At 35.7% G+C, this 19,422-nt stretch overlaps 3 protein-coding genes across 8 annotated transcripts; 2 read left to right on the top strand and 1 right to left on the bottom strand.

The window, feature by feature from the left end:
• Positions 1-1,003: 1,003 nt before the first annotated feature.
• On the top strand, positions 1,004-3,548 carry LOC103491694 (glyceraldehyde-3-phosphate dehydrogenase A, chloroplastic). Of its 2 annotated transcripts, none has more exons than XM_008451753.3 (5): positions 1,004-1,367; positions 1,461-1,577; positions 2,143-2,447; positions 2,533-2,777; positions 2,894-3,548. In XM_008451753.3, exons 1-5 carry the CDS (start codon positions 1,326-1,328, stop codon positions 3,394-3,396), a joined length of 1,212 nt encoding a protein of 403 aa, XP_008449975.1. In that variant the 5' UTR covers positions 1,004-1,325; the 3' UTR covers positions 3,397-3,548. The 2 variants fall into 2 exon arrangements, with proteins under 2 accessions (XP_008449975.1, XP_008449974.1); XM_008451752.3 differs by having other exon boundaries at positions 1,167-1,367; positions 1,458-1,577.
• LOC103491693 (OVARIAN TUMOR DOMAIN-containing deubiquitinating enzyme 12) lies at positions 3,123-9,502 on the bottom strand. 5 transcript variants are annotated; one of them, XM_008451749.3, is made up of 10 exons: positions 9,152-9,502; positions 8,444-8,615; positions 7,967-8,040; positions 6,845-6,899; positions 6,692-6,766; positions 5,912-5,985; positions 5,663-5,711; positions 5,131-5,215; positions 4,091-4,147; positions 3,123-3,971 (listed from the first exon to the last, which is right to left on the bottom strand). In XM_008451749.3, the coding sequence occupies exons 2-10, from the start codon at positions 8,606-8,608 to the stop codon at positions 3,925-3,927; spliced, it is 681 nt and encodes a 226-aa protein (XP_008449971.1). In that variant the 5' UTR covers positions 8,609-8,615; positions 9,152-9,502; the 3' UTR covers positions 3,123-3,924. The 5 variants fall into 5 exon arrangements, with proteins under 5 accessions (XP_008449971.1, XP_008449968.1, XP_050942888.1 ...); XM_008451746.3 differs by having other exon boundaries at positions 9,108-9,484; XM_051086931.1 differs by having other exon boundaries at positions 8,444-8,697; positions 9,152-9,484.
• Positions 9,503-10,303: 801 nt separating this feature from the next.
• LOC127150090 (uncharacterized) lies at positions 10,304-12,098 on the top strand. The gene is made up of 2 exons (XM_051086930.1): positions 10,304-10,720; positions 12,008-12,098. The coding sequence occupies exons 1-2, from the start codon at positions 10,403-10,405 to the stop codon at positions 12,080-12,082; spliced, it is 393 nt and encodes a 130-aa protein (XP_050942887.1). The 5' UTR covers positions 10,304-10,402; the 3' UTR covers positions 12,083-12,098.
• Positions 12,099-19,422: the final 7,324 nt, after the last annotated feature.

The following is a 19,422-nucleotide window of genomic DNA, read 5'->3' as shown; positions in this document are numbered from 1 at the left end:
GTGAAATACCTTCAACTTTCAAAGTTTTTAATAATATTCTTACGCTTATAAAAAGAAAAAAAGGATAAGTTGAAAAAAGAATACTTCTATGATAAATTTTAGATGGAAACTATTTACTTTTTCATTTAAAAAATACTTTTCAAATTTATGAAGTTCCAAAAGTATGACTTAAAGAAATAGTTATACCCTTATTGATAATATACGACAAAAACAACGCAATATTTCGTTACAAAAATAAATCTAGCTGCATTACTATCTTACTTTAAAGATGCTCTTATCGTCTATCTAAACTACCTTACTCTAGAATTAATAATTAAGTTCCTTTTACTTTATAAATATAACTTATTCCTATTATTAGTATATATTTATATTGGTATCTAATAGCTAATTTTGAATTTTGTTCCAAAAATATCGCTGAGTTTTGAAGTTTTTTTTTTTAAATATATATTTTCGATTAAAGCTAGATGTTGCAGTTGATATGTAGATTTAAAAGAAATGTGTGAGATCGCTTATAACTATATAGAAGATTAAGCATTTATTACTTCAAAATATATCGTTAAAATTATTCACATAACCAATTTTTACTCATCAAATATTATGTCAGAGAAAAGAAAAAAGAAAAAGAAAACCTACTTCAACGGACAAAGAAGTCCTTAGTTCAAATCTTCAAACCTTTATTTGTATTAAAAAATGGCATATAAATTTTTTCAATTTTTACACATTACCTGTTGCGTGAAAAACATTGATTTAATAGAAAAGAACTGTCCTTTCAGTTTTGTTTTTTTAAAACCAATTTCGAAATTCAAGAATAGAAACAAAACTTTAAGTCTAGAGGATCACTAAAATCTATCATAAGGCTAGAAATACATCTTGTAATCTGCAGTAGGCATTTGCCGGGATGACAATTTTCTGGTGCTTGGATTAAGAAAAAAGAAAAAAAGAAAAAAGAAAAAAAAATGGTGAGGACTTAGAGGCCATAATGAGTTTGGCATTGGGCCCACAGTAGGATGAGTAAATTATAATTGGGAGAAAATGAGCATAGGGTGTGGAGGGGAAAAGGAGAGGGCTAAAACACTATCACAAATCACACAGTAGAAGATACACAGAGAAGAAGTAACCACAGCCATTCATTGAGTGAGAGGCTATCCATAACTCATCCTCTTACCCTTCTCATCATTCATTCAAAGCCATTCAACTCAACATCCCACTCTTAGTTAACCAACAAAATATATATACATCCTTCTCAATTTCCCTTCTCTCTACTGCTTTAATCTTTTGCTTCTTCTTCTTCTTCTTCTGCTTCTGCTTTCTCAATACCCTCAACCATGGCTACGGCTACTCTATCAGTAGCCAAACCATCTATTCAGGTTCCTCCATTACTAAACACCATCCTCTTTCCCTTCCACTCTTCTTTAATTTTTTGTATCTGATAAACATTACTGCATTTTCTTGCATAGCAGGCTAATGGAAAGGGATTTGGGGAGTTCTCGGGCCTCCGCAACTCGTCGACCTGCCTTCCCTTTGCAAGGAGAACATCTGATGATTTCCTTTCCATCATTGCCTTCCAAACCTCTGCAGTGAGTACTCTCTTCTTAAGAGTTTGTTATGTTTGAGCATTGGTTTCTTATCATTATTTCAGCAAAAAGTTAAAATGTGCATGAGGAGGAACTAATCTTCATAATGACGCATCAGACATTAATGTGTTAATAATGTTCAATCAGTTATCTAATGTTTCTAGTAATCTACATTAAGTCGTGGGATGCAACAAAAGTGTACTATGATCATATGAGTTATTAACATATATAAACAAACATCCATGGTGTACAATTAAAGCAGCTACAAGGTCATTAAGTTTAGAAGGCTACGAAGTTTAATTCTTGCTTTAATTTGATTATCATAAAAAGGGTATTTGTATTTAAATTTCTAACAGCTTATATAGCCAGAGAATGTATACCACTTCCTTTTGTTTCTCCTCCAAGCTTCTTCAAGCACGTACTATGGTCTCTTGTTTCATATCTAAAAACTCCTGAAATTAGGCAGCCTATCCAAGAAAACATCATGTGGGAGTTATATTGAAGTAAATATTCATACTGCACTAATGATTGTTCATGTGTCTTACCTTCATCCATTGAATCCTTGAAGGTGGGAAGCAATGGAGGATACAAGAAAGGGATCGTGGAAGCAAAGCTTAAGGTAGCCATCAATGGGTTTGGAAGGATTGGCAGGAATTTCTTGAGGTGCTGGCATGGACGCAAGGATTCCCCACTTGATGTCATTGCCATCAACGATACCGGAGGCGTCAAGCAAGCTTCTCACCTCCTCAAATACGACTCCACCCTTGGCATCTTTGAAGCTGATGTGAAACCTGCCGGAGATGAAGCCATTTCAGTCGATGGCAAGATCATCAAGGTGGTTTCCAGCCGCAATCCTCTCAACCTTCCCTGGAAGTGGGTGTTCCAATTCTTAGCTACAAATTTTCTTCCATCATTTTGATGAGACCAGAAATAAATGACTAGATGTATAACAATGCAGGGACTTGGAAATAGACTTGGTGATTGAAGGAACTGGAGTGTTTGTTGATAGAGAGGGTGCAGGGAAGCACATTGAGGCTGGAGCTAAGAAGGTCCTAATTACAGCACCTGGGAAAGGTGACATTCCAACCTACGTTGTTGGGGTTAATGCTGATGCTTACAGCCCTGACGAGCCCATCATCAGCAATGCTTCTTGCACTACCAACTGCCTAGCTCCTTTTGTCAAGGTCCTTGACCAGAAATTTGGTAATGCTTACTGAATCCTAGCATAAATTCTTCACTAGCAGTTGCATTTCTAGGTTCTTGCAGTAAGTTTAGTAAAGGTCATGTTTTTTATGGAGTTGGTATAAAATATATGGCAGGTATCATCAAGGGAACAATGACTACCACTCACTCCTACACTGGTGACCAGAGGCTACTCGATGCCAGCCACCGTGACCTCAGGAGGGCAAGAGCTGCTGCACTCAACATTGTTCCTACATCCACAGGAGCAGCCAAAGCTGTTGCCTTAGTCCTCCCTTCTCTTAAAGGAAAGCTCAATGGGATTGCACTTCGTGTGCCCACTCCAAATGTTTCTGTTGTCGACCTTGTTGTCCAGGTTTCTAAGAAGACATTCGCTGAAGAGGTGAATGCTGCATTCCGGGAAAGCGCTGAGAAGGAGCTCAACGGTATCCTCTCTGTTTGTGATGAGCCCCTTGTTTCAGTCGATTTCAGGTGCTCTGATGTCTCCTCAACTGTCGACTCTTCCTTGACTATGGTTATGGGGGATGACTTGGTGAAGGTTATTGCTTGGTATGATAATGAGTGGGGTTACTCTCAACGGGTTGTTGATTTGGCTGACATTGTTGCCAACAACTGGAAATGAGCATGATTGGGTTGCTCTCTCTGAGCTAACCTCATTTCTAGGTTGTTTCTGCATATCTGCTTATTTTTTCCCTTATTAATTTGTATTGAGAACGCCAAAACCATTTTCCTTTACCCATTACCCATCACCCAATAAATATATATGCCGCAAAACTATGAGAGTGATAAAGTTCCAAAAGTCAAGTCAAGTTCGAGATTTCATGAATACAAATAAAATATATCTTGCTCTGTAGGATATGCTAAACTGAATTCAGTTATGCTACTTGAACAGTTGCATCAGAATCTAGTCTTTGAGTTCATAACGAGACTATAATTCCATTATAAAGTTCACTGGATCCATAAATGCAGTAATACAAGGCGATGTATGTGTAATGAATTATTTACATACAATTAAAAAATATATATATACCAATCATATAATTTCTTTTTCTTTTTCTTTTTCATTTTTTCTTTTAGAAAAACAAGATTTTTTCAGTGTAGTATACTCAAATATCTAGGATGCTATCTATACTCACAACAATCCATTTACCTAAAACAACCAATGTTTTCTTCTTGGTTTTTGTTGAACTGGAACGTCTGCAAGAAAGAAAAACACATTATTAGTATAAAAAACACAATTACCAAATAAGCGCAACCACTCTAAATAAACCTTGCTACTCTGAGAACCAGAAAATGAATTTCAGCATAAACCAAACCTTGAATTTCATAAAGTGAATTGTAGTGAACCTCAGACCAGAAACTTAACCAGAGCTCTGCATTATTGCAAAGGAAAAGGAGTTGTAAGAACCCTAGTGTTTCAAAACTACAGCAAAGCATTTAGTGTATAAATGCAAAAGTGTTAAAATACAAACGTCTCAGCCCTACACATTAAGAAACTGAGGTACCTGGAAATATACATCACAATTTAATGTTAGTTTGGACACAGACCTGATACCAAGTCTCCTCCTATCTAACTAATGTATATATTGAAGTTCACTGACATAAAATATCTTGGAAGATGTTTTATAATTACCGGTTCCACCTTAAACTAGCAGTCATATTTTTTTTAACTTAAGCAGCACAAATTATCATTCCTTCGATGTAGCCAAAACCCTTGGAGAAAAAAGAACTATAAAGGAAAGAAATGCAATAGAAGTTGGATTTATGAAGGCTTTTGGAAAAGACATTTTCGGGAATTTAAAAATATAAAAATAAACTCAACTGCCAATTCAGTTTCTTGCAATTATGTTTCAACACCAGTGGCTTGGCTTTCCATCTCTTTTTGTACCATTTCATACAATAAAATATTTATTTCCAGTACAAAAAAAATGAATTCATGAGACTTTCAAGAAATATAAATTATCATACCAACTAAGAAGCACAACTTTAGTTTGGAATGTCTGTTTCTGTATCTGACACATGTCAGACACTCCCAAACTTGCTAGCACAATGACACATATCAGACACTAGTTGTATAAAGTTAAACAGGCCTTGTACTTATTAGACATTAACTAAACACTCATTAAGCATAATAATAAATACACACAAATAATAAGTTTTAAGCTAAAATATATCAAACTCATTTCTTAAGTTGATAGATAAATTTAACGACTTTAATTTCCTTCAAAAACAATCATGATATATGTTGTTGAAAAATGGATATTTTAAGAAATGTATTGTATTTATATAAAATGACATGTCTCCACATCCATATCATATTTATCTCTTGTATCTATAACCATGTTTCTTAACTTACCACGCTTGGGAGTTTGAGATAGTGGAACAATTTCTATGAAACAAGTATCTCTGAATGACGTCAGGAGACAAATCTTTGCCGCAAACTGCACATAATGAAGCAGCTGGATCAGAAACAAACAGAGAAGGCAAGGCTGAATATTCCGATGGAAAATCTTTCAGAATTTTTGTAATATAATTCACTCATGGAACTGGATAAACAATTTTTTTGAAATAGTTAGTCATTTATTGACATATTGTCGCTCATCTCTCCAGTCTTTCTTTCCCTCTCTCTAGTAGTAGTTTACAACTCAGAAGTCAATGATAGTTGGAAAAGCACCCAATCCAAGAGTCTGACATCAGTGAGGTAACAAATACAGTAGTTAAGTGTCTCAGTAATTGTCGTCCATTGCCTATATTTCCAAGGATGTGAAAACTTGCTGCCCATACCCTTAGTGCATATATTATACAATATCTTAAATTATAACCAATTAATCAGTAAGTGTAAGGTGGCAAACACAAAGGTGTCTTCTAATTTTAGCTATATGTTATACCTTATCAGCTGCTGCTTGTAGGGTTACATGGTCCCCCCATTCACCAGATCTGCATCATATACTAAGAAATCAAAAAGGAAACCTTCTTCTCAAGAAAATGTTTAATATCAGTTAATCCACAGAAGTTCATTAATTCAATAAGCATATGACCATCGATTCAATAAATACACGATCATTGATTCAACACACATATGACCATCAACTCAATAAGATAAAAGAGAGAATACGATCTTGAACAATTTCACATACTTTGCCATTTTTTTGTAATAACGACTGTACTTCATTGGAACATAACCTTCATATAGAGAACGGTGGTCCTTTAGCTGGAACATGATAATAAACCCAGATGAGTGATACATAAGCAGGATATTCACCGTTGCATGAAAACTATGTTTGCTTCAATTTGGTAATAAAACATGGGTAAGGCCTAGGAAGCACGGACACTGACATGCGACACATGAGACGATACGACACAACGATACGTCCAATTTCTAAAATAGTAGCACATGACACGTTATAATTATTTTTTTATTTTCTAAAATAATGTATGTGATAATTCTTGTAGATAAATGACTCATATATGTTAGAACATAACAATACTTTTTTAAAACATAAATAAAGAGTACATTAGTTGTCTGAGTTCATTAAAAAGTTCCAAACTACAACACAAATAGGACATCCTAAACAGAAATCACACATTACCAGTTACAAGTGAAAAGTTTAATAGATCAGATTTAACTTATGCTTATAGACTAAAATTTGTATAAGAGCGGTTTCAAAAACAACAAAAAGGAAAAAAAGTACAAGAGCAACTCTAATCTGAGTTGTAAATCAAAGTTTAAGATTCTAAAATCAAGTAAAAGTGAATTTTGCCACTTGTTCTCCCATTCTCAAATACTCAGACAACATTCTACTTAGACCTTCCTAATTTCTCTTTCAATTTCCTTAACCAATGCTGATCTTCCCATCCCAGAAGAAAAGGAGCCACTACTTTCCCTAGTTCAAGCACCTTGAGATATAACAGTCTACCTGCTTTACAACATCTTTCCGCACGTGCTTGTGATACTCAGGTGATCTGTACAACTGATCTGAAAGTGCTCGAAACTGCCATATAAGAAGAAACTATAAATAGATTGTATATAAAACGGAAGCTTCTACTTCTTACTTCAAAAATCTACAAACCTGACAATTTCCATCACCAGAGACCTTCACTTCATGCAAACCATAGACACTTAGCCTGAAACACAATGAGATGAAAGCTACTTTATCACCAGTGGTAGGGGCAAGAAGAGAAGAATAGGTCGATGGTAAATTGTAATGACATTAAACATACACTTGATTTATACCACCATCAGTTTTTATCTGAGTAATTTTCAGCAATTTTCTCTTTGACAACATATGGGTGCAACGACGAACCAATGATCCTTGTTAGACATTAGATATTATCTCGCCAATGACAATTAACATCCAAGGGACAAAACGCAATAACTATGTCTTTTTTTTGGATTAGTCCTATGATGCCATATTCATCTTGAAAACCTAGCTCTAATCCAATTTATAATTTTAAAAGAAATGATGAGCGAGGATTCAATTGAAGTCGCAGAAGCAACATAATAAGAAGGCTTAAATTAAGAAAGAAAGAAGCCCGTCATTAACTTAGTTCATGTTGTTAGGAAGACACAGAATCAAACTGCACCTCGGAAGAATAAAAATGTAGACTAGAATTTGAATGGCTCAAATGGTCTTATGTTGGCGAAGTCAGTGATCATGATGCCCAGCTATTCTTCATTATGCTTGTTAGTTTTTTAATGCAATATTTTTAGATTTGTTTGAACTATTCCTCCATCAAGGAATTAGCTATGGCACATAAGATGACTACCCTTAATCACAACCAAGAATATACCAAAACAGTAACAACAGTAAGGCGAGAAATTGGATAGTGGTTTCGTTACCTTCAAATGGGATCATGATTACAAAATCGCCCACAAAGAAAATTTAAGAACTTAATTCACCGTCTACACTCCCTAGAAGTAATTTTCATGCTACTTGCTTGTTCATGAATGTGGGCGTAGCATTTGCTTTCTTTTTTTTTCTTTTTGGATGGGGAATATGCATGTGTTGCTTGGAAAAAAATTATCTAGCAGTTGTTATTTGTGTTAAATTTCATCGTTATTCTACAGAGAGAAAATGTGGTATTATATATATATATATATATATATATAGAGAGAGAGAGAGAGAGAGAGATCCACCTGTTGACCAAGCGGGAAATCTACCTTTTACTTTCAGAAAATGTGGTTTACATACCTCTGAAGAAGCCTATGATATTCCAAACTGGCATCACTTTGGTTGGGGATATATAAATTTATCCTTGGAGTATGCTGGAAGACCACAAAGAGTGCAGTTTAACATAGAGTTTATGTAATATCTTTTTCTCAAAAGTCGGTCCAAAATTGTTCATAAGCCAAGAGATGAGGAGAATAATCAGAAAACCAATAAATCAAGCACTTCGGACATTCTATTAGAACACAATTTCAGGACAACGATCTAAGAAGAGAAAAGAAAAAACTTTCGCAATTTCACATGAGAAGTAATAACTAATAAACTTCTCTGATCAAATTCCCCAACTATAAATTGAGAATTTCACAGATAGTTCCTTAAAATCCAGATATAAAGTGATTGGTGGTTTTATCTCCATTCTGAAAGAAAAAGCAGTGGCTTTTAAATTATTTAAGAAAACAAAAAACTAAGCAATAACAAAAAGAAAAGAGCAAAGATTCATACAGCAATGGGGGCAAGGTTGGAGAGGCGTCTGGCAACAGCACCGTCTAGCTTAGCATACTCTTCCGATAATGCAACAGCAATCATGCAATCATCATCAACGTCCTGATGAGAGCTCAATGAAGTAGAACTTGAACATTCTCCAATGCTCTGAGTTTCAGGCCTCATGCTGCCACTAAGCAATGACTCGCCATCACTTATAAAAACAAAGAATAATCGATGCTTTCATGTTACAGACATAAAAAAAGGAATAACACCTATTCCACAAAGGTCAAGTTAGAGCTCAATCTATTCAAAGAGTGAGAAACAAACATCGTAGATCGAGAGAAAAACATTGATTAACAATGGAAGTGCTATGTTGATTGGAGAAGACAAAAGCATAATATGGGAAATCCTGAAATGTGCGTACAACCATCATAACTTGAAAATATTCCAAAATGATTAAGCAGGAAGGCAACAAGAACGAAATTCAAAATCAAATGACAGGAAACTAATTACACAAATCACCATCAAACACGCATAAAGAGACGGGCATTGATCTAATTAGAACTACACAATAAAATCAATCGCAAAAACGCAAGAGGGTCAGGTCAATCTTGAGCAATTCATTCAATGGTTGTACAGATTGCAAGAAGTAAAGTAAAAGAAGGCGAGGACAGATTGATACCCGAAATATGAGGATAAAAAAGTAAGAATTAGATGAATCAATACCTGGAATTGGAGTTGGAAGGAGGCGATGAGGGGGAAAGGAGGAAGAAGAAGGAAATTAGGAAAAAGGGAAATGTGGGCTTTGAAAAAGAGGTTGGGGTTTGACTTCAGCGGCAGTTGTTTGAGGAGGGAGGGGAATAGGATATTTGAGAAATGGGAAGAAAAGGGAAAAGGGAAAAGGATGGAAGCTTCAATAGAAAGAGAGGGAGAGGGAGAGACAGAGAGAGGGGAGTTGCTTTCGCGGGTTTCTTCCTGTGAGGAAGTAACAGTCAATACCCGGCAAGGGGGATGGTGGGGTGTGGGTCCTACACTCCTACTCTTATGTTTTCAGTTTTTTTTTCTTTGTTTTCTCTTTCTTCTTCGAAGTAGCTAATCAAATATCACACAAAAGAAAGAAGGTAAGCTAATCAAATCTTTACTGATATGGCGCTATCTCTACCCTATGTTTACGATATCAACCGTTCAATTTTATTCCACGTTTTTTCTTTCTAACTTGGGAAAATGTGTAATTTTTTTTTGGAAAAATTCTATTTTTTAGTTACCAAATTTTGAAGAACCTCGGGGGAAAATACTTTTTTTATCCGTTTACTAGATGGCGAAGTAGCAAATATGAGTTGGAAAAAATCTCAACTTTTTTATTATTTTTAAATTATAAAAAATATCTCCCTAACTTTGCGTTAAAAATAGTTTTAAACTTCTAAGGCCTGTTTGGGGTTAGGGTTAGCACTGTGGATTTAGGTTAGTCCAATCCTAACACTTGTTTGAGCCCAAGATTAAGGAAACCTTGGTTTCCTTAATCTCGGTTTTACCTTCAAACATCTCCCCCTCAATCTGTCGATTTTCCTCCTCCATTTGTGTCTTCAACCCGTGTTAACTCTTCAATCCATCTTCATCCCCTTCGATTTCTCCTTCTTTCATTCTGTGTTCTCTCCCTCATCATATCCATTTGCATTTTCGGTTCTCCCCTTTGATTACTCCTTCTTTCCTTCGGTGTTGTCTCCCTCATCTCCTTCATTACCATTTTCAGTTCTCCCATTCGATTCCTCCTTCTTTCGTTTTTTGTTGTCTCCCTCATCTCCTCTATTATCATTTTTCAGTTCTCAGATGTGTTTCATAAACCCTCATCTGCCTTTTTTTCCCTGATTCCCTGTTCAAACCATGGCCATTTATTTCCCACATTTGTTGATTTTCATAACACTCTAACCCGCATTTTCTATATATTTTGTTCCTTCATTCGTCCGTTGCGTTTTAACGATGAACCCCCATTTCCTGACACCAAATCTCTATCTACATCTCTCTCATCCGTCTCTCTTAGTCCCCAAAGGTTTTCTCGTGTTTGTTGAAGCCGACCCTTTAACGGCGTTGGCTCCAAACATGATTTCCTTTTCAGATCTAGGGTTTTACCTTCAAACACGTTTTGTTGAAGGCGATCCTCTAATTTTCTCTTTGTTGCTCAACGTTCCATTATTGCGGCTGAGTGTTTCGCTTGTCGTTTCGTCATTTCCTTCACTAATAAGACAGACACTTCACACCGTTGTCTGCAATTGGTTGCCGATGGAGCTTGGTAGGGAGGTATTGGACTCTTTTGAATCCAATTTTTTTAGCCGATGATGAGTTTCCATTCCTTTGAATACAAATTAATTTTGTTTTGGAATATATGTATCTATTTGCATTCCGTTCTCTGTTATAATAATTTACTTTCGATATTGCCATGATTTCCCATTGTTTGCTATCATGTCTGACTTTTGTTTTCCATATATGTATGTAGACCGATTTGTGTATGGTGTACTTTATTTTGGCCTTCCATTCTGTCTCCTTGGTTTACTTATGTATGTTGGCAATGGCTTATATGTTTCCATATATTGACCCAACCCTTCATTTCCTATCAATTTGGTTGCCTGATTTGGGATTCACAAAATATGCTTCAAGTTTTTTACACACTTTTCTTGCATCACCGATCTTTTGGGTTAAAAATATGTGGCTGCATAGAATCACAAAGTTCGACATTATATTGTCTCTTCCATCTGTTCAGATTGTATGTTTTTGGTATAGCTTCCAGTACATAGCCTTTGACTGCTTGGACTTTTCTATGCTTTTAGTCCGTTGTAGCAGAGATTTCCTGTCTTTTAGTCCTTGATTTTATTGATGGATACCTTGCAATGTATTACTTCCCTCTTTATTTTTTGGTTTCCCTTCATTAAAGCCCTCATAACTTTTCCCATCTTCCCCTATATATACACCACGTTTCCTCTTTTCATTTATCACTTTCACTTCTCTATCACTACATTCTTCTCTCTATTTCTATCTTCTCCTTGGTAAGTTACTTCTTTTTTTTCTCATTCTCCTTTTAATCTGCCTTCTTTTCTATTTCATTCATTCATCTATTGTATTCATGTTCTTCTGCAATTAACTTCTGTCCTCTTTTCTCACTTAGGAACTCTTTTGTATGTACTTATATTCATCTATTGTATTCATGTTTACCTTATATGCTTATGTCCTCCTTTTTCGCTATCGTTTCATGTTTTTAATGCATTACCATTGTCCATTCTCTTCTTTATTATTTTCTATTTACGCGTGTTCTGTTTATTCGTTTATCTTCTTTGTAATTTTTTCATTCGCTTTTGATGTTTCAACTACTAGGAAATTCCATTTATTATGTTGAATGGATTTCAAAACTCTTTTTTTTTTTGCATTTTCTTATCCTTTCCATGTTGATTATTAATGTCATTACTCATTCAATGTTGATTTCGGGTCATATTTGTCGTCATAGAAGCTATGTATACGTAATATTATTTCATTTTTTTCCTTCTATATCGTGTCTTATGAACATATGTTAACAATGTTGTTTATCTTATGCAGGACGTCGCCATTCACGAGTATACTCTTCTAAGAGGTACTATTGTAATGGCCGTTTATAGGTATTCTTTTGTTTAGTTTCATATATTATGATCACATACAGTAACTTTTGTAATTTCTTTTCTATTGTTATAAACTTCAATATTTTTTTGCACTACTAGAAAAAGAGGCTTTCTTGACGGTTGCAGTTTTATTTTCTTGACGATTTTTAGAAAAAACGTCAAGAAATGGGTGGTTTAATAGAAAAATCGTCAAGAATTTTTATGAAAAGGCAGAGGGTAGTCAATTTTTACCTTTTCTTGACAGTTTAAACTGTCAAGGATTATCTTCTAAATTCTTAACGTCGAGAATTTTTATAAATTTGACATTCTTGACGTTTTTCAAAACGTCAAATAATATGTAGTTATCCTTGACGTTTTAAAAATGTCAAATAATATCGATTAAATTCTTGAAATAATATGTAGTTATCCTTGACGTTTTAAAAACGTAAAATAATATCGATTAAATTCTTGACGTTTTAAATTTTTATGAAATGCGAAGAGGAATAATTTTAAAATTTCTTGACATTTTTAAAACGTCAAGTAAGATGATTTTTCCTTGACTTTTCAGAAACGTCAAGAATTACTAAATAATTGAAAAAAATAAAAACATAATTTCATTTTTTAGAAAAACCTAATTTCTTTTTACTTTTTAAATAAAAAACTAATTTCATTTTTTTTAAAAAAACCTAAACCCCCAATTTCCCTTTCCTTCTTTTCCTACACAATTCCCCCTCCCCCGATTTTTTTCGCTCACACACTGAACGCCCACCCTCACGCCGGACGTTCCTTACCGAATTACGGCGCAGCCTAGCTCCGACCCCTTCTCACGCAAAACGCCCACCCCACCCCAGTCTTCTTCTCACGCCAAACGCCCACGCCCACCAAATTTTCTTCCTCATCCAACTCCCGTATTTTTCGTCTCTTCCGTCTGTAGCTGCCGTCGTCTCTTTGTCTGTAATTGCCTGTAACGCCCCAAAATTTCGAGGTAAATTTTATCATTTTATGTAAATTTTTGGGAATTTAAAATTTTGGTATTAATTTTTGGTTGGTTTTGAAGAGGGAAGAAAAAGAAATTGAAGGGTATGAATTTTTTTAAATATAATATAGTGTAAATTAATATAATAATAATATAATGTAAATTATATTATTATTATTATTATTATTATTTAATTTATATATATATATATATATATATATATATATATATATATATATATATATATATTATTTTTTCAAAAAAACCCTAACCCCTCCCGCGCGCCGCCCTCCCCAGATTTCTTTTCTTCTTCTTCTTCATTCTTCTTCTTTTTCTTTTTTTGTCCACCCGACGCCACTGTCGCCCCATTTTTTTCTCCTTCTTTTTCGACGGCTCCAGCACTGCCGTCTCCATCTCCGTCGTCATCTGCCTCACAACGCCAACGAACAGCCGTCGTGGCCGCCCCATTTTCGATCCTCCTCTTTGTCTCACGTAACCAGTCGACTGCCGACCACCTTACCTTCAGTCGCGCGTCTTCTTTCGGTCCAATCGCCGTATCCGGCAACTTCCTTCTCCTCATCCCGTGTACCCGACACAACCCAGAACAACCGAGGTGAGCTGCTCACTTCCGCCGTCGTACATTCCTCATTCAGCCGTCGTCGAGCGAAGTAGAGAAGGCCAGCCGTTCACATGTACGCTTGCTACTTCGAGTGAGCCAAGCCGCGAGCCACGAGCCGAGGACTGAGTCGAGCCGCGAGCCGCGAGCTGAGGACTGAGCCGAGTCGCGAGCCGCGAGCTGAGCCAAGTTGAGTTGAGTCGAGGACTTAGCCGAGCCGCGAGCCGCGAGCTGAGCCGAGTTGAGTTGAGTCGAGGACTGAGCCGAACCGCAGCCGCGAGCTGAGCCGAGTGGAATTGAGCTGAGTCGAGCCGAGCCGAGTCGAGCCACCTTCCAAGCCAAGCCGAACTTCCTGTTCACCGAGCCACCTAAGCAATTTTTCTTTCCACGTCGTGTCCCGGTGAGTCTTGGTAAGGTAAATATGAGGAATTTCTATGTTTTCAATATTCCGTGAGAGCCTAAATGTCGGATTAGAATGTTGAACTGATTGATTAGGTTATCCGTTGAACCCCTGAAGGTGTTGGGGAGGTGACGCTCGACTTCAGGAATTTTACGGTAAGCGCAGTAGAAGCCAACTCTCCTCTGCTTGGGTAAGTCGGTAGTTGTTGCTTTGGAGCGTTTTATACTGTGGGTTATGGTGACGTCATTGTTAAACTTGTATGTTTGTATTTAGGTGGATTCATTTGGATGCAGACTTGAACAAGATTTTAGCTACATCTCAGGTAAGGGATTTCTTACTACTAGACCTCGGATCGAGGCTGGAAATGTAATAACCCACATGGGGACTATACGTTCGTAATTGTATGAAATGAATTGGCGCATGTTTGACTAATCTATATATCACTTATATGCTCTTGAATGATTAGAGGTAACGTGACCGTTAGTTGTAGCTTATGTGCTATCATGTGTAATGAGTTGCTTACGGATAGACACCGATGCCCAGATGTTTTATGTATTGTAGTTATGTTGGTGGGCTACGTTTTGAACTGGAATTGTATGTCGATGGACTATAAAGTCTTAATGTTAGGTATGTGGAAGTCTGTTGCCTGGATATTGGTTATGGAGTTATGTCGTGGAAGGACTAAGAGTCCGAGAACCTCTCGTGTACATTGAGTATACGCCGTTGAACCGTGCTATAAACTGAATTGATTGTCATGTATAATGTGGACGTTACGCATAACATAGATTTCCTGGGGATACACTAGGTTTTGAGTTGAGTCGAAGTATCTTTAGGTGGCTTTACAAGGTGAGGATTTGACTAGTTGACTAGATTTAAAGAAATGTCACAATGATGTGTGAATTGGATTTACATATAGCAACTGAGGATAGTTGTTTAAACCTATATTGTCTGACTGGCTAAGCCTATGACTGAACTATTAGTATGAACGTTATCGGAGTGTGACTGTTGTAGATGGTTTTGTATAGGCTGTGGGGTAACAGTTAGCTTCATCTATAGGGTAGTGTACCTTACTGATATGTGTATCCTTCGGGATCACTTGACTGATATGTGCATCCTTCGGGATCACTAGACTGATATGTGTGTCCTTCGGGATCACTAGACTGATATGTGTATCCTTCGGGATCACGGGACTGATGTGTGTGTTCTACGGAACCACTAGACTGTTATGTAGGGTACCCCTGAATAGAAAGTTAACTGTTATTCCCTAACGGGCCTAGTAGTGGGTCCCTTACTGGGTATATCTTATACTCACCCTTTTTCCTCTTTAACTTTTCAGGTAAGGGTACAGCGAGGGGCAGACCGACGAGGGGCAAGAAGGATGCGTGAAGGCCATATGGACGCGTCTGGTTTTCTTTATGCTTCCGCTGATGCATTTTGTTACTCGTTATTTTCATTATCAGATCAAGTCATGGTTAGAATATTTGGTTTGTGGTTTTGTGTTTGATGATTTGAGCACTGTATTTTGGAACTCTCATGAATATGATTTAAAATAGGGTCCGAAACTGCTTTTATGATATTTTAAATGTTTTTAATGAATCGTAACCGGTCTTTTATGAGCTTGCGTGTTTTACTGTCGAGTCTTAGTACTACGTAGTGACCTTAGCTTAGTCTGGAAGGTTGGGTCGTTACACTGCCCCTCTGCTTGCAACGTTGCCAGTCGTCGCCGTATCTTTCGTCTCTTCCGTTTGTAGCACTGTCGTCTCTTTGTCTAACTGTCGTCGTCTCTTCCCTCTGCTTGTAACATTTCCAATCGCTGCCATCTCTTTCGTCTACTTGTAACGTCCGCAACCGGTTCATCCGTTGCCGTTTCTACCCTTTTCTAGTCTGATCTCCTCAAGCCACCGTCGTCTGCTCATTGCGTTCACCGGTTCGTCCATCACCTGGTCTATCGCCATTTATTCAAGAAATGAATTTGGGTTTTTTCGAACCTGCCTTCTGCTCTCTTCCATGGAAATCCACACAAAAATGAATTTGGGTTTCTAGGTATGTGGAGACAGCCCATCAAGTATCTCAAATCCCATCTTAGAGCTCTAGTTGTGAGGTAATCATTTCTATTTTTGTTCTTTGTAGATTTTTACTTCTCTTTTAGTTGTTTTCATGAGTTTAACTAGGTGGAGGTTTATGTAAATTTGTGTTCTCTGTTCTTTTTACTATTTTTTTAAAAAAACCAGTCATGGGTTTGGGATTTCAGCTGCCTTTTCATCTCTATTTTGAGCTTTAACTTTTGGATCTTTTTGTAGATGTTTCTCTGTTAAATGATATTGCAATAAAGATAATTATTGGTCTGAACTTGAAATTCTTATACCATATATTATTTTAACTTTCTCTTGAATTTACCTCTAGAAATAGTGTTGCGACTAATATCATTCCTGGTTTAACTTTCAATCTTCTTCCTTTAGTGTAGTTAGAAAATGAAATTCTTGCAGTTTTCATGTTAACTCAAGGAGCCAGAAATGGATCTTGATTCATTCAAATTTGATATAGTTTTTGTTGTTTTGTTTGGGGTTGTTAGATGAAGGGGGAAGGATGTGGTTATGTTGTGGAACTTGTTATTTATGAGGCAATCCAGTGAAATGTTTATGTAGATGCTAATCAACTAACGTTGGTGAACCGAAAACAAAAATAAATCTTCTTGACAATATTAGCAATCTTCTTACCAATTTGTTAAGTGGTGGAATTTTGGGATCTATGTCGATAGGTGAAGGTGCAGTCTCTGATTTGTTTGGCCCCCCCACTCTTCTTTACTTTGTATGATTGGTTCTTAGAGGTATTTGCATCTCATAAATCTCATCGGTTTCTTTTAATCTTTGATATTGGTTTGTTTATTGTTCCATTTGAATAGGATTGGTGGATTAGGCATAAATCTCATAAGCAAAGCGACGGTAGTTTCTCTTTGTTGTGAAGGAGAAACTATTTTAAGATCATGATTAGCTTTATTGGTTTTTGTTCTCTCTTTTAATTATAAACGTTGGTGTTGAATGTTGAATCGTCCTTCTAAGCTTCCCAAATGGAATTATGATGGATCTAGTACAGGTCAAGCTCCAGGAGAAGACAATGAAGTGATCCTTTAATGAGTTCTTTATACCTTCTATTTTTCCAATATTATGCATAGAGTTGAACCATTGATTGGATCTTAATTAACACCTTTTCTTGTTATTGAATGATGATGAAACACAACCCACAAGCAATTTTTAGGGACTCATTTAGCAGAGGCAACAATATTCTTATAAGTTCATTAAGTTGTCAATCAAATTCATTTGGAGTGCAAGTACCCGTCTGCTGTTGTTATATACTTATTTTAAGATGGTTTGAGCTTCACACTGATAATATTGATTGGTTAGGTTATATGTGATGCTTACACACCATCAGCTCTGAATTTGTTTGTATGTTAACAAATGCTCATAGCTCAATATAAAATGTGTATACGGTCGTTTAAGAAGGGTTATCTTGATTTTAAATTTATTTTGTTACAATTTATATATTTTGGTTTCATTAATTTATAGAAAGATATAAATTTCATGGAGCACTTTAATGTGGTATATTTCCTTCATTTGTGCCTTTTCTTTTTGTTGTTCTCGTTTATCTTTAGAAAGTCCCAAGTCTTTTTGCTTGTTGGTTAAACCTAGCTTGAACACTAACTTAAGCTAAAAAAGCATGACATTACCTTATGGGTCTTAGTCTAGAAATTGGCTTGTGCTATATTTGAAATAGCTTTTTTACCAATATATGTGTATGTTTGTAATAAGTTTCAACAAATTTGCATCCATTTGACAAGTAATGGTTTATATGTTTGTTATTGTTCACATCAACCAGCAGATTTGAATTTAGTAAACCATGTTTCTTATTTATGTTTTGTTTTATTTTCATCTCTAATATTGTCGATCTTGATGTGAAGTTGTTTACAAAGTACAAGTGGTAACTTCAAGTTTTTTATTCCTCAATAGGTAATTTTTTTGATGTATACCATTACTTTAATGCAAGAGAAATTTACAGTGTGCATCGTGTGTATGTGTTTCTCCTGCGCATGGATGACTCGATTTGGAAATTTTTCATATTACTATGCTTGTAAAGATTTTAGCCTCTCTAGATTTGCCTAGTCATGTTCTCCTGTTGATTCTTCAATTTCTTGCCAGCTAGTAAATTTTAAAAGAAACAATCTTTGTAATCAAAACTATTATTTCATTGACTTTTTACATCATTTTTGTAGAGCAGATGATGTGGCTATGGTGTGACTATGTTCTTAGCCTAAGTTTACAGGCTCATCACTACTACTCAAGGTCAAATTTATCTACCTTTCTTCCTCTTGTTTCTGTTTTTTTTTCTCATATATAACCCATAAAACTCTTGAAGTATCTCTTAAGGATTTGTATTAAGTTAATACAGACATTAGAAGATGGTGATATAGCTTTGTTTGATATGGGAGCAGAATACCAATATAATACCAATAAAATACAACCAATATCAATCTTTTTTCAAGAGACCATATCAACATAATACTTAATAAGATACACCCAAAATGCCATTAAATGTAAAATATAGAATGTCAACTTCTATTAAGTACGTATAGATATTTTTGCATTGGGTTCCATAATGGTTAGGGGGACCTCACCCAATTTTATGACAACTCTTTCTCACTGTTGGTTATTCTTTGATGGAAAAAATTGAACAGACTACTTGGTCACCCCCAACACGATTGTTTAGTGTCCTTAAATGTTCTGTTAGATTTTTTATAAGAATGTGCCCATCACATTAAGATGATACACGTCATGTGATCATATCCAACATGATACATTAAATCGTCATACCCAACATGATAAATTAAAGAATTTGATAGTGAACTATTTTGATGAACACTTTATGTTATGGTGATATATATGATTGTATGCAGGAGTGTTTATGTGAATGTGTGCTATGTCAAATGGGATATTTCTCAACAGAACAAATAATTTCACGATTGCTATTAGTGGCTTATGCTTATTGATTCTCATTCCTGATCTATTCTTGGCATATTCCATTTATGAACACTATTAACTTAATATCTATCTGCATTAAAAAAAAAAAGAGATCTTTGTAATGCACAAATTTTGGTTTTGTAAAGTAGATAATGTTAGGATTTATGTATATTCTTGGTATTGACTTTTTGTTTGATTGGTTGAAACAAATTTATAGTTCGAAGTATTAGAGGGTTGACCACCTTAAATTTGCAATTCCATTTTGTCTTACCCTTCTGCATTATAATTTTAATTGTGTAGAAAAATGTGTGTTTGTTTAGTTATACAATGCTAACATTACTCCTTTAGCTATTTTGAGGTATAGGTTTGGAGC

The sequence above is a fragment of the Cucumis melo genome, chromosome 6 (genome assembly GCF_025177605.1).
Source record: "Cucumis melo cultivar AY chromosome 6, USDA_Cmelo_AY_1.0, whole genome shotgun sequence".
In the NCBI taxonomy this organism is placed as follows: domain Eukaryota; kingdom Viridiplantae; phylum Streptophyta; class Magnoliopsida; order Cucurbitales; family Cucurbitaceae; genus Cucumis; species Cucumis melo.
This window is presented reverse-complemented; position numbering and strand designations above follow the sequence as displayed.

Bases quoted from the DNA above. Each gene is read 5' to 3' on its own strand.
- LOC103491694 (XM_008451752.3), top strand. From the start codon at position 1,326: ATGGCTACGGCTACTCTATCAGTAGCCAAACCATCTATTCAG. The intron at 1,368-1,457 runs GTTCCTCCATTA...TTTCTTGCATAG, and splicing joins TAGCCAAACCATCTATTCAG to CAGGCTAATGGAAAGGGATT. The intron at 2,448-2,532 runs GTGGGTGTTCCA...ATAACAATGCAG, and splicing joins CCTCTCAACCTTCCCTGGAA to GGACTTGGAAATAGACTTGG.
- LOC103491693 (XM_008451749.3), bottom strand. From the start codon at position 8,608: ATGAGGCCTGAAACTCAGAGCATTGGAGAATGTTCAAGTTCTACTTCA. The intron at 8,041-8,443 runs GTATGAATCTTT...GTGGTCTTCCAG, and splicing joins CCAACCTTGCCCCCATTGCT to CATACTCCAAGGATAAATTT. The intron at 5,986-6,691 runs GTAGACTGTTAT...ATCATGTTCCAG, and splicing joins GGAAAGATGTTGTAAAGCAG to CTAAAGGACCACCGTTCTCT.
- LOC127150090 (XM_051086930.1), top strand. From the start codon at position 10,403: ATGAACCCCCATTTCCTGACACCAAATCTCTATCTACATCTCTCTCAT. The intron at 10,721-12,007 runs GTATTGGACTCT...TATCTTATGCAG, and splicing joins CGATGGAGCTTGGTAGGGAG to GACGTCGCCATTCACGAGTA.